Source organism: Lissotriton helveticus, chromosome 2_1 (assembly GCF_964261635.1).
Source record: "Lissotriton helveticus chromosome 2_1, aLisHel1.1, whole genome shotgun sequence".
Taxonomy (NCBI): Eukaryota; Metazoa; Chordata; class Amphibia; order Caudata; family Salamandridae; genus Lissotriton; species Lissotriton helveticus.
In genome coordinates, this window is record NC_136059.1 from 1545880541 (window position 1) to 1545892622 (window position 12082).

General features: G+C 44.1%; 1 protein-coding gene across 2 annotated transcripts in view; it reads left to right on the plus strand.

The window, feature by feature from the left end:
* Window positions 1–12082, plus strand: part of SPMAP2L (sperm microtubule associated protein 2 like) — a 928058-nt gene that overhangs the window by 167841 nt on the left and 748135 nt on the right. For both annotated transcript variants that reach the window (XR_013607593.1, XM_078677574.1), the window contains exon 2: window positions 3005–3174. Coding sequence is in view for 1 of the 2 variants with exons in the window: in XM_078677574.1 (XP_078533700.1) it covers window positions 3027–3174 (148 nt within the window). In the remaining variant the exon portion in view is untranslated. The remainder of the gene's footprint in view (window positions 1–3004; window positions 3175–12082) is intronic.

Here is a 12082-nt window from a genome sequence, read left to right on the forward strand (position 1 = left end):
AGTAGCCATAATAAAACAGGATTGTGAAGATTGGGCAAAATTTTTATATCCGTTGTTTGCTCATTGTTATGACACTGGGAACATCCCATATTCCTGGAAGGGGAGTATATTGGTCCCGTTATATAAGAAGGGCCCAACAAATTCCCCGGCCAGTTTCAGACAAATCTCCCTTTTAGACGCAACAGGGAAACTGTTTGCGAAGAGTATCCTTGGCCACTTGCAAGAGTGGGCATTCGGAAATAATCACATACCTCTGGAACAAACAGGATTCCGAAAGAATAGTGGCACTCTGGATAACATTTCCGTCCTACAAATGTTAATTGAAAAATACCCTGTGGGCCGAGGGGTCCCGTTGTATACTGCCTTTATAGACTTCTCCACAGCGTTCGATAGGGTAGATAAGGGGACGCTGTGGAGGAAATTGGTTACAATGGGGATCCCAGGGAACCTTTTAAGATTAATAATTGCACTCCATTCCTTGACGTGGACAAAAGTTTTGTTGGGGGGAACTCAAGGCCTATCAAGGAAAATATGTACACACAACGGGCTGAAGCAGGGGTGCCTTTTGGCCCCTTTACTCTTTTCTATCTATATCAATGATCTGCCGAGTCGGATAGGATGGAGTAAAGGGGACCCTTCCCAATTTGGTATTCTTAAACTAAGTTGTCTGTTGTATGCAGATGATGCATTTATAATGGATTTAACACCAATTGGGCTGCAGAGAAGATTTAGAGAGCTGGTTAGGTACACAGAACAGAAGAGCACTTTTTAAAAATAAACATTTTAAAGAGCAAAGTTGTGATTTTTAGTTATCAAGGGTGTAAGGTTAGAAAAAATCTGAGTTGGTTTCTGGAAAGGGAAAAACTGGAAGTTGTGAAATTTTATCCATATTTAGGAAAAATATTTTCAAACAGGTGCTCTGCTAGCAGACATATGGACCATTGTAAAGGGAAAGCAATTTCACAAGCTTCGGCTATTAATCGCCTGTATATGCAATGTGGGAAAAGACACTTTTCCCACATCATCTCAGTTTACAAAATAAAAATCCCACCGACTTTGAATTATGCTAGTGAAACAGTAGATGAGTGTGAATGGGCCAAATTTGAGAAAGTGGAAGGAAAGATTTGGCGCCAAATATGTAATTTGAATTATGCTGCGCCAATCGCGGCACTTAGGCTCGAATTTGGTCTTCTCTCGACATACGTGTTATCAATAGCGGCCTGTTTAAGGTGGTGTAATGCTTTGATCAATGGCCCCAATAATTTATTGAGGGCAGCGCTGCACAGGGAAATATTTGTAAATATGGTGGGGAAAAGCACTATTTTTAGAAATTATATAAAGGTATTAAGTATGTTCGGTTTAGATAAGGAAGGGGCAGCAGCTTTATGTAAAACCTTGTTAAAGCATATAATTAAGAAATCAGTATATGTGGTTTCTCGCAAAAGAGATCTGATACAATGTTCATTGAATGGAAGGATGGACTGCATTGTTGGGAGCTCTATTGTTAAAAACCCCCAGCCGTATGTTCTATGGAACCTGGAACACGGAGTTCGTAGGGTGATTTTGTTGTTAAGAATGAATTTATTACCCCTAAGAATTGTAACAGGTGCCTGGGAGGGTATTCCCAAAAATGAAAGATACTGTCATCTGTGTAATTGCGGTATACAAGATCTGAATCATGTTTTGATTGTGTGTCCTGCACTCCACTCAATACGACGAAGATATTTAAGGATTGCTTTTTTAAAGTATAATATCTCAACAGCTGAACAGGCCTGTAATTGTCTTCTGTCCCCTCCATCCCAACTGATGTGTTTTAAACATTTTCGGTTTTTCAAAGAGTTTTTAAATGTCTATTAGGATTGGAACATTTTTAAGTGTCTCAAGAGCTTATAATATCTCGATGTTAAATCATTGTCCTAGGAAATTGCATAGACCACTTGCACTTTTTGTATGATATGTAAATAGTCTTTTTTAATACTTTTGGGTTAGATTATTTATATAGCTGCTAGGGGAGTTTTGGTAAATACTCCTCCAAAGATTGCACAGAGCACTTGCACTTTGTATGATGAGGTAGTGCCTTTCCCTTTTCCCTAAATCTCGATTACAACTGGTATTAATTCTTCTGTGTACCTCTTTTTAAATCAGGTTTTCCTGACAGCCCGTAGTGTGTTTTAATTGAAAGACGTTCGTTTAAGTGACTCGAGAACTTATAATATCTTGATGTTAAATCATCTATATTGCTGCTAGGGGAGGGTGGGAAACATTTGCCCTAAAAAATTGCACAGAGCACTTGCACTTTTTGTAGGGCAGCTCTTGGCAAACACTCCTCCAGAAATTGCACAGAGCACTTGCACTTTTGTATGATAAGGTAGTGCTTTTCCTTTTTCCCTAAATCCTGATTATAACTGTTATTACCTCTTCTGTGTACCTCTGTTTAAATTAGATTTCCTGACAGCCCATAGTGTGTTTTAACTGAAAGAAGTCTTTTTGCATTGATATGATGTTGCCCAGTGTATAGCTTAGTCTACTGAAGGAAACATTTTTCTTTTTTAATTGTTGGTATCTTAGTATAAAATTGTACTTGTATTTTTACTTTGCATTCTTGTATGTAATGAAGGATGTTTTATTTATGTACTTTATGTGGAATTCTTCGGAATTCTAAATCATAATAAATACTAATTGAATTGAATTGAATTGAATTGGCACTGTAAGTGTGCGGGCGGAGTTTCCCGGTGTAGCTGGCAATATGCCTCCAACGCCTGCACTCGTAGGATTGCTGCGATATTTTTTTAAATAAAGAATATAGGAATAAGAATATAGGTTTTAAAAAGAAGATTGTGATGAAACTTTTCTACTTAACTGTTTTGGGGAATTTTAAATTGTGTTCAGCTAAAACAAATGCGCATTTTCCTTATAATTAATTATTTTGAAATAGCTACATGGAAAAAATTGAGTTTCTCTCAAATTTCCTAACATCATTGACAAAATATGTATTGCACTCCAGAACCAGTAGGAAAAGCATCACTATGCAGATGAAGCACAGTGGGGACTCTCTTGTGGATGAAATTTTGGAAGATATCGCTCTAGCGGAGAGGAGGATATCTCCAACAGTGACTCAACAGAAGTCCACCAGACAAGAAAACATGGAAACTGGAGACTACAGCCAAAGCCCAGGTACCACTCTTCCCTTAAATTAAACTGTTCATCTGAAGCTGATATTATCTGTCGAAATGAAGCCTAATGTGGCTAGTGTGTATTGCTTTAAACCCCCTTGTGAATACACGGTTCCTATACATACCTAAAGATATTTAGAATGTGCAATCATTTGGATGTATATCCAGACTAGTATACACTTGTCCATTTTTTTTTACAGAAACATCGTACATTCTTTTAAGCAATCCATGCCCTGTTTAATTCAATAGGTTGGCATACTTTTCATTTTGTGCCCATGCAAATTCGGAGAAGGTAGAATTACAATAATGAAAATAGTTTTTTCCAAGAACAGGATATTTGATTTCTGATGGGATGCAGCCTTGAGCAGTGACTTAGCATATGTTGTAATGGACCATCCAGAGTGGAGCAGTCCAGGCACCTATAGGATAAACCATGTCCAACTTTTCAAAGGGCCATTCTTTGTCGACATTTAAAATGTGATGTAAGCACTATTTCCCAAATAATCGCTCATTCTTCTGTTGATATCACCTTTGTCCAAACTAGTTTACTTGTTATTTTAAAGTCTGCACTCTATGTGGCTAGATGGTCATGGAGAATGACATGGTATTTTGGTACATCAGCAAGGTACGAAGTATGGAATGTTTTGGGAAATAGTTACCACTCTAGGTTCTTCTCTGGTATTGATCTTATAAAACCGAAGCTGAAGATGGTGAAATAATGCTTCCTCATCACAAGCTTTTGGAGTGCCTTTTTCATTGGGGCTTGACAGGGCGGCTATTGAATGACCTAATGTGAGCAACAGAAAAAAAGAGCTTTAGGAGTCTCCTCTAAACTAGGGACTTGGGCTCTGCCCTCATACTGATTAACTTTTGTACAGTATCTGCTTTGGCAGAGGATGTGTGCTTCCACTCAAAAAGAGGTCTTGTATTGCACACATTACGCTCGAAATGTATTTTATTTTATTTAATGCGATTTTCTATAGCGCAAACTTTACCCGAAGGTGTCAGAGCGCTTTACGTAAGAACCAATTGCAAAACATAAGGATTTAGGATTACATGCGTTACATAAAAGATACAAACAGAAAAAATTGCAAATGTACAAGATGTTAAGTCACACAAGGAAGAGATACAAACAGAAACAAAAATTGCAAATGTACAAGTAGTAAAGTCACTCAAGGAAGAGATACAAATGGATATACTCTAAGAGTCACATAGGAATAATAACTTCAATGATGATGAAGAGAATATGACAAGGAAGGCACGAGTCCAAGGTAAGAGCTGTTTATTCTTTGGTCCTCCGCTCTCAGAATGCAGAAATGCCAACATTCTAACCTGAACTACTAGAGGGGAGAAGAGGAGGGGTGGGAGGAAGGTACCAAGGGGATAAGGAAATAAGATTACAACACATCTCCTTACCCGAGCGGAGTATCAAGGGAACCAAAAAATAGTAAGATACAACATAATACCATTAAATGTTGCAGATATTAGTAGCCCTGAGGTGGTAATAGTGTCAAGCCATATATCAAGGTTAAAGGCCCGACTGGTTCAGTTACGTCTGATGTCATGGGTTTGACCAGGGTTTTAGCCAGACAATTTGTTGGGGGAGCCGAGCTACAGCCGTGCCAGGAGTCTGGCTTGGTTCTAAGAGCCTAAACACGAACCAGTCAAAACAAAGCATTTGCAATGCAACAGGTCTCGCATTAACTCGAGTTTCAGCTATTGGCATTGTAAATGACAATGCCTTTTATTTATGTTTTGGTTTTTGAAACATAAATAAAATGGATTGTCATTTACAATGACAATAGCATAAACTCTCGTAAATGCGAGACCTTTTGCATTGCAGATGCTTGGTTTTCTTGCTTATGACAGGGCGTGAGGCAGCGAGGAGGGAGGGTGAATGGGGGACTGAATGGACAATGGCGGGTGGGAGTGAGAGGGCACAGCAAGCAACAGCATGGACAAACATGGAAGTAGGGGGCACTGGTGGGAGCAAGCAGCAAACGGGAGGGAGGGACACGTAGTGGGGCAGGAGAAGTGTACAAGGAATGCGAAACGTGACCTGCGAGGGTGCATCTTACCTTGAATTCCATCCACCCCAGCGGCACCACATGTCGTCCCATGATCATTATTGAAGGGGGAGCTTGTTACCCCTCTGGAGCCTGTAGAAAAACAAGCGCTATAAAACCTGCATGGACTTAAGTCTAATGGCTACAAATTCCGTATTTCAAAGCAGTTTCTAGACTCTGTGCTGAAGATGATTTGTATTTGACCCAAATGTACCTGCATTGCCGGAGGAGTAAGGCGCTTCCTGAACGCCCTGACCTTTGACCCCATCGAATGGAAAGGAGTCTGAAGAGAAGGGGGAATCATTCATAAAGACGAGAACATATGCTTTCAATAGAAGACCTCACTAACACATACCATATCACATCCATTAGATACGCACACACAGGAAGGACACCACACCCCACACATGTGCACACGCACATTATTTTCCTAACACACACACATCATAACATACCTAGCACACGCACATTATTACATGCCTAAAGCAAATGTCATTAATTGGGATAAATAAAGAGAGCTTACCATCCTGTGCACTTCCGAAGTGCTGCTGCGTCCTGGTCCAGTGATCCCACGCATCCTGCAGCGACACAGTACAACTCGGCTTACGCCTCCATTCCAACCAGGAACGGCTATGGCATGGTAGCCTGGATCCTACCAAAACGAGCCAAAAGGTAGCCCGTAGTACTACTCCGAGGCAGGAGGGGCTGGGATAATTAATGCAGTGGGTAACTCCCACCTGACCCCCGAAATTGTATAGGCTACATCCACATCAGAATCAGTGTGCAAAGACTCCGGACAAGTATGTTAATTTTTTACTCAATTAGTTCATATAAAAATATTTGCAATGCTATAGGTCTCGCTAGGGCATACCAAACAAGCAATCGTCATTGTCCCTGCTGCTTCTGAAGTGAAAGCCGAATGTAAACAAAGCACGTCGTCGTGCTTGAGGTAGGAAAAACTCAATGAATAAAATAGCACATCTACCGTGTAGCAACGAAGTAAAGGGGTCAGTAGCCATGGGAGGATACACATGATGAAATAACTGTACTAAGGATGGACTAACAAGCTTATTTAGGAATCAGAAGACAGCATTTACGAAGGACAAAGACACAAGCTAATGAGAAATATGGGCGGGAGTGGGCTGGGCTTCTGTCCCGTACTGAACTACAGCAGATCTTCCCCAGAGCAGCATCAGCGCTGGCTCAGGCTCGACCTAAAAATGTTTTTCACAATGTTTGCCATCTATCACTAAAATGCTGTAAGACTGCCTACGTTCTGTCTTTTGCTAACACCAGCATCTGTTTATTTTTATTTCCTCTCTACAACACACTTTCTCTTTTTTGCTCTTTACCTCTTTTTCTCCCATTTTATCTTTACCGCCCTTACATTGTCCCCCTCTGACTTGGCCACACCAAATCTCTATTTTTCACGTTCTCTTTCTTTCACTGTCCTCTTATCTCATGCTCTCTTTCTCCTCTGTCCCCTCCCAGAGTCATGCAATGCTTTCTGATATAACGGGGATGACCTGACCATCCCTGTAGAAGGTGGGTCCGTACGTCGATTCTGAGCCCCAGGGCGCCAATCGCCTGCCCTTTTGACCGCTAGAGGACGCTGACCTCTTTTTGCCCCGGTTAAGTCTGCCTTAGGACCATATGGGCCGATCAAAATTCAGTTACCTGTAAGCTTTTAAACAGTTACGGCTTTCCTCTTGGTCGACTCAACTTCATTGACTGCCTTCTAGCAGTTAGTCCTTGATATTTCCTGGATATTTGTTCCACCTCTGTTGAGACATCGTTGCTTCTTGAGACATACTTGTTGATCTATTCACCCGGACCCCCATAATTACTAAGATTTCTATTTTGCATGAACCGAAATACCTGGGTACCACGACTCCCAGCAACTTTAGAAGGACTCTCGTATTCTATCCAATTCCGTGACAAACTCCTTGATTGTGACACTTAGGACCTTTTGCGATTGGATCTAAACTACAAACGGAGCTCCTGATTCGAGAAGTGGCTGTGCTAGTTAGTCATTCAGTCCACTTCGCCTTTGTACAAATACCCTTCCCTGCCATAGTGCTTCTCCTTTTGATTACCCACCTTCCAGTGCCCTGAGGAAGGTGACAGCTACGAGTTAGCCTAGCACCGAAACGTGCGTCAGCACCATGCAGGACAGAAACGTATATGGTATATACCAGAAAGTACCAACGGGATGCACTCTTGTCAACATATCACTACCATTGCATAACCCTGATTTGGTTTCTGTCTTATTGCTGTGTGTAATCTGTTTTACTGGATATGTGAGAATGTAGAGATGGATTGCCTGTTGGAAGTTTATGCTCATGTTTTTGAGTTATGGTTTTATATGAGCTTTATGTTCATGAGGTGGGAGATTCTTTATTCATGTCTATGTATTTGATTATTTTTTGTTAAACTGATTTATATGATTACTGTGTTTCTTGTGTGTTATTCCTTTTGCTCCGTGCTCAGTAATGAGAAGAAAAAAAGATTAACAATTTTAATAAATATTCTTTTGAATTCTAAATTTTTTAATTATGTTTATACTTTCAAACAAACAGTAATCTTCATTTTTCTTTAATGTATTCACTGTTGTCTGGATATTAAAAATTGTGCGTTTATTAGTAAGAGACGTAGTCACGTCACGGCCCACCAGTGATTTTTGCTAGTGTTGTCCCGAGAGTCCCTGCCGGTATTTATGTACTCGGGGTCCCTTGTATTCTGTATTGTGGCATTGAAATGGAGCAAGGCCGGTGTCCTGTCCCTCCTGGTGACCGAGAGGCACAATCGAAGGGGGCTTCCTTGTGTTTGCCCGGAGCGTTGGTCCTTGCTCTCCAAGCGGATCCTCACCGCTTGGAAAATTGTCCTGGTCCCTCCCTGGGCATAGCGGTGGTAAATGCAGAGCACCTCGGCCGTCAATCTCCTTCCTGTGCATCATCGGGGGCCCGCCGCGATCGGCCTAGGACCCCGAGTGGGCTAATACCTACTAGAAGGATTTAGCCGCCTCTTCGGGCGGGGGAGTAAGTGGCCTCCACCCTCCCTGGCGATCTGCTCCCCCCTTCCCTTTTTGAACAACACTCTGTCCGGGCTGGACCCTCCGTCCGGACCTGGCGCTGGCTCTGACCTGCTGGTGGGACTTACCTATTTGACTCCGGGTGTGGAGGGGAACTGCAGTGAAGGGGCTTCGGCTGTCGGTCGGGCAGCAGGGAGTTGTGTGGAAGGGGTTCTGCCCCCTCCCTCCACCCCTCTCTCATACCCTTCCTTCCGGCCGCTAATTGCCCTGGGATTACTCTGCCCGGAAGCTCCTATTCGTACTCCATCTGAGCACCGGGTGGCGACCTGGGCCCTGGCTTTGTAGAGCGGAGACCATGGGAAGAGGCCGCGCAGCAAAAACTCCCGCCACGCAGACCAAGATGGACCAGTATACAGTCACGGATTCCGGGGCAACGGGAGGGACCGCGGGGAAGGACGTCCCACCTCTGCAGATTTGTTCACCATCCTCCAAGCCATCCGCACCTCCCAATCTTCGGTGGAGGGCAAGATTGAGGATGTTCGAGTGGACATGACTCTAACTCGTCAAGACCTCCATAACGCAACGGCCCGGATCAAGGAGACAGAGTCCCGGATATCCACGGTCGAGGATGATGTTCATCTTCTTAAGGATCAGGTTACGCGCCTCCAAACCCACACCCGGGAGCTGCACAGAAGGGCAGAAGATGCTGAAAACAGGTCAAGACAAAACAACCTCCGCCTGGTTTCGGGAGGGGGAAGGACAAGGCCGACCATTTGACTTTGAGCACTGGCTGTGCTCGTGGATGCCCAAAGGCTCCCTCTCCCTGTGGGTTGCTATTGAGCGGGTGCACCAATCTCTTGCAACCAGGCTGCAGCCGGGTGCACTCCAAAGGCCGATAATAATGCGGATACTTAACTTCAGAGACCGGGACTCCAACTTGGCTGAGGCACGGAAGCAGCAGCACCTTAAATACCAGGGCCAGGCAATCCTGATCTTTCCTGACTACACCCGTGAGGTCCAGGGCCAATGGCCAAACGATGTAGCTTCTGGATAGCCAAATGAACGGAGTGGGCGGAGTCAGGAATATAAACACAGCAGGAACTGCCGATCACACGGCATGCTCCTCCTCGATCGGCCAGGATAACGTCTAACAACATACGATTATGAAGCGAAACGAGCCTGGTCGCTTGCAGCTCTACAGTTATATTAGTCAATATTCCTGCAGTAGTGTTAATTACCCCTTCAACTACTCTGGACAAACGCCGTACTTCTTTGCTGGTTATTATAGGCCCCCAAATGGGAAACACTCCTTTTACAATGTCGGTAAAATGCTGCAGTGGGGTATCTGTCTGATCTATATCAGAAGTATCTATCTCTCGAGGGGGCGTGGTTTGGACGCCGAGAGCGATGGCGGCTCTGTAAATCTCTCTACCCGTGCGGAGGCCGTTAAACGAGCTGGGAGCAAGTATAACCATCCTAACACGGCTGAAACCCGAGGAATCGGCAACCGGAGCACGAGAGGAGCAGATAGAGGGTACGCCCGACGAGTTCTGTAAGAGGAAAGTGGTGTTTTGGCTGCTCTGAGGAATACGCGCCAGTGACTGAAGCGGACCAGGGCAGACGGAAGACCGCGTGGTAACCCAGGGCGTCGGCGGACGTCATGTGAGGACCCTGCACGGAATCTAGACAATCCGCTGAGGACTCCAGTGAAAGACCGAGTCAGTGACGGCTTCACAAGGGTCGCGTGAGTCGCGTGAGTAATGTACCCGCTTTCGGAAATAAGATCCGATCAGTAAAGTAAACGCTGCTCGCGCCTACACAAGATGGCGGCTTCACTGTTTTATACGGCAACTCTCCATGCCCGATAGCTAGACAACGGCTCAGGCGCTAGTATTACTGGCGCGCATTAAGAGGGGAAAGAAAGGAAGTCAATCCGCTCTTCGGTTCGGCAATGACCGTGGCATGTGGGTTTTCGACGAGTTTTGAAGAGCTTTGAATACTTGTAATACATACAAGTTTGGAGGGAAAACAGAAACATGGATCCAAAACAGGAGTGAATCTGATGGAAAATCTGTGACCACTGTGTCTTGTATACTTCAGGGTATATGTGCTGGATGACTGACTATGGGGAACTGTTTCGAATTTTTAAGGCCTGCGAATGAGCACTGTACTATCTCATGTGGCTGCAAAGGCAATCTCAGTGAATACCAGTGAATGCCTATACCAAGGAATGCTTGAATCTAAGTTCTGGGGCTAGCGTCTACCACACGGATGCAAAATTGAGTACGCAGGTAACCCTCTCAGATCCCTATTGGGGGCGTAGGCAGCATCTAGACTTACGTTTATTCCAACCTGCGCAAAGCATTACATACACGTGGTGATCCATATAATGGCGATGAAGACTTCCAGCCCCATTTGAAATGTGCACACTTCCTCACGGTGCGTGAATAAGGTCATGAAGCAAACGAACAATACGACTACTGTATTGATTCCGAGGTGGCCTGAGAGAGTCTTTTTGTGGTCACTGGTGTCGAACTAGATAAAAGATTAGGAAGACCGGCAAATAAGTGAACCCCATAAGGTCGTCTATAATGTTTAAGAAATCTGCGCCATAATCAACCATGGCAGAAAATAAAGAACTAATGAAAAGCCTGAAGAGGCTCAAATATGACCAGTCGTATCCGAATTCGCCCAACAAAGGGGGGGAAAAGCAATCCTGATCCGATCGGTCTGATACTTAGCAGATTGGATGAAGTAAGGGATCTGGCGAAGGCGACCAAAGAAGAAGTGGCGGCGATCAGACAGGATAACCGAGACACCAATGCAAAACTGCTGGAAGCAGAGTAGAGGATCAGCAAACTCGAGGACATGGAGGTCAAGTCGTGTGAGGCCATCAAGCGCCTATGTTTATCTGCGGATCAAACGACTCGTAAACTCGCGGAATTGGAGGACAGGAACCGAAGGGGGAATCTACGTATTTTTGGGGTTCCGGAAGGTTCGGAAGATCAACATGGGAACTGCGTGGCCTTCTTAGAGTCCTGGTTCACCCAAGCTACTAACTTGACCTTCCATCATCCGTTAGAATTTGACAGGGCGCACAGAGTGCCGGGCAGGATCAACAAGAATCAAAAAGGCCCTAGAGCTATTGTGTGCAAGCCGCTACGCTACCAGCATGTTGAACAAATTCTAGACTTCATGCAGAAAAATAACCATATCCTGTGGAAATCTGCTAAAATCTACATCTCGCAGGATTTTAGTAAAGAGACGGTAGATGTAAGAAAAGCGTTCTTGGCACTCCGTCCATTGTTGAGGAAAAGGGGCTTTCAATATGGTTTTATGGGCCCTGCAAAGTATCGTGTGATTATCCAAGGTTCGAAACGCATGTTGGATGGCCCTGAGGATCTGGAAATGGAAACGAGCAAACCTGAAGGTTCAGGAGACCAGGCTTCGGCCTCAGGCTATAAGTGACCTATCTTTGCTGACGCTTTCCCAACAGCTTTCACTTGTGTTCCCTTCCCTTAGTCTGAAGGGGTATCGATAATACTGAACTCTGCTTAAAGTTCTCCTACATCTGAGTGGTTTTTCTTCAATGTCTGTAATCGCTTTTGTGTTATTAGACAATGATTATGTCTGTTAGGTAATGTACACCTGATTACAAGTTGAAATGCTTAGCAGTTGGTAATTAGAAGGGCTAAGACAGTTGGTGTTGTTGTTGTTGTCTTCGTAAATTTGCCCTATGCCCAGCAGATATTTCGATATTCTCACTTCTTGTTCACTTCGTATCCAGGGGGCTTATAATTGTTGGTCCCGAT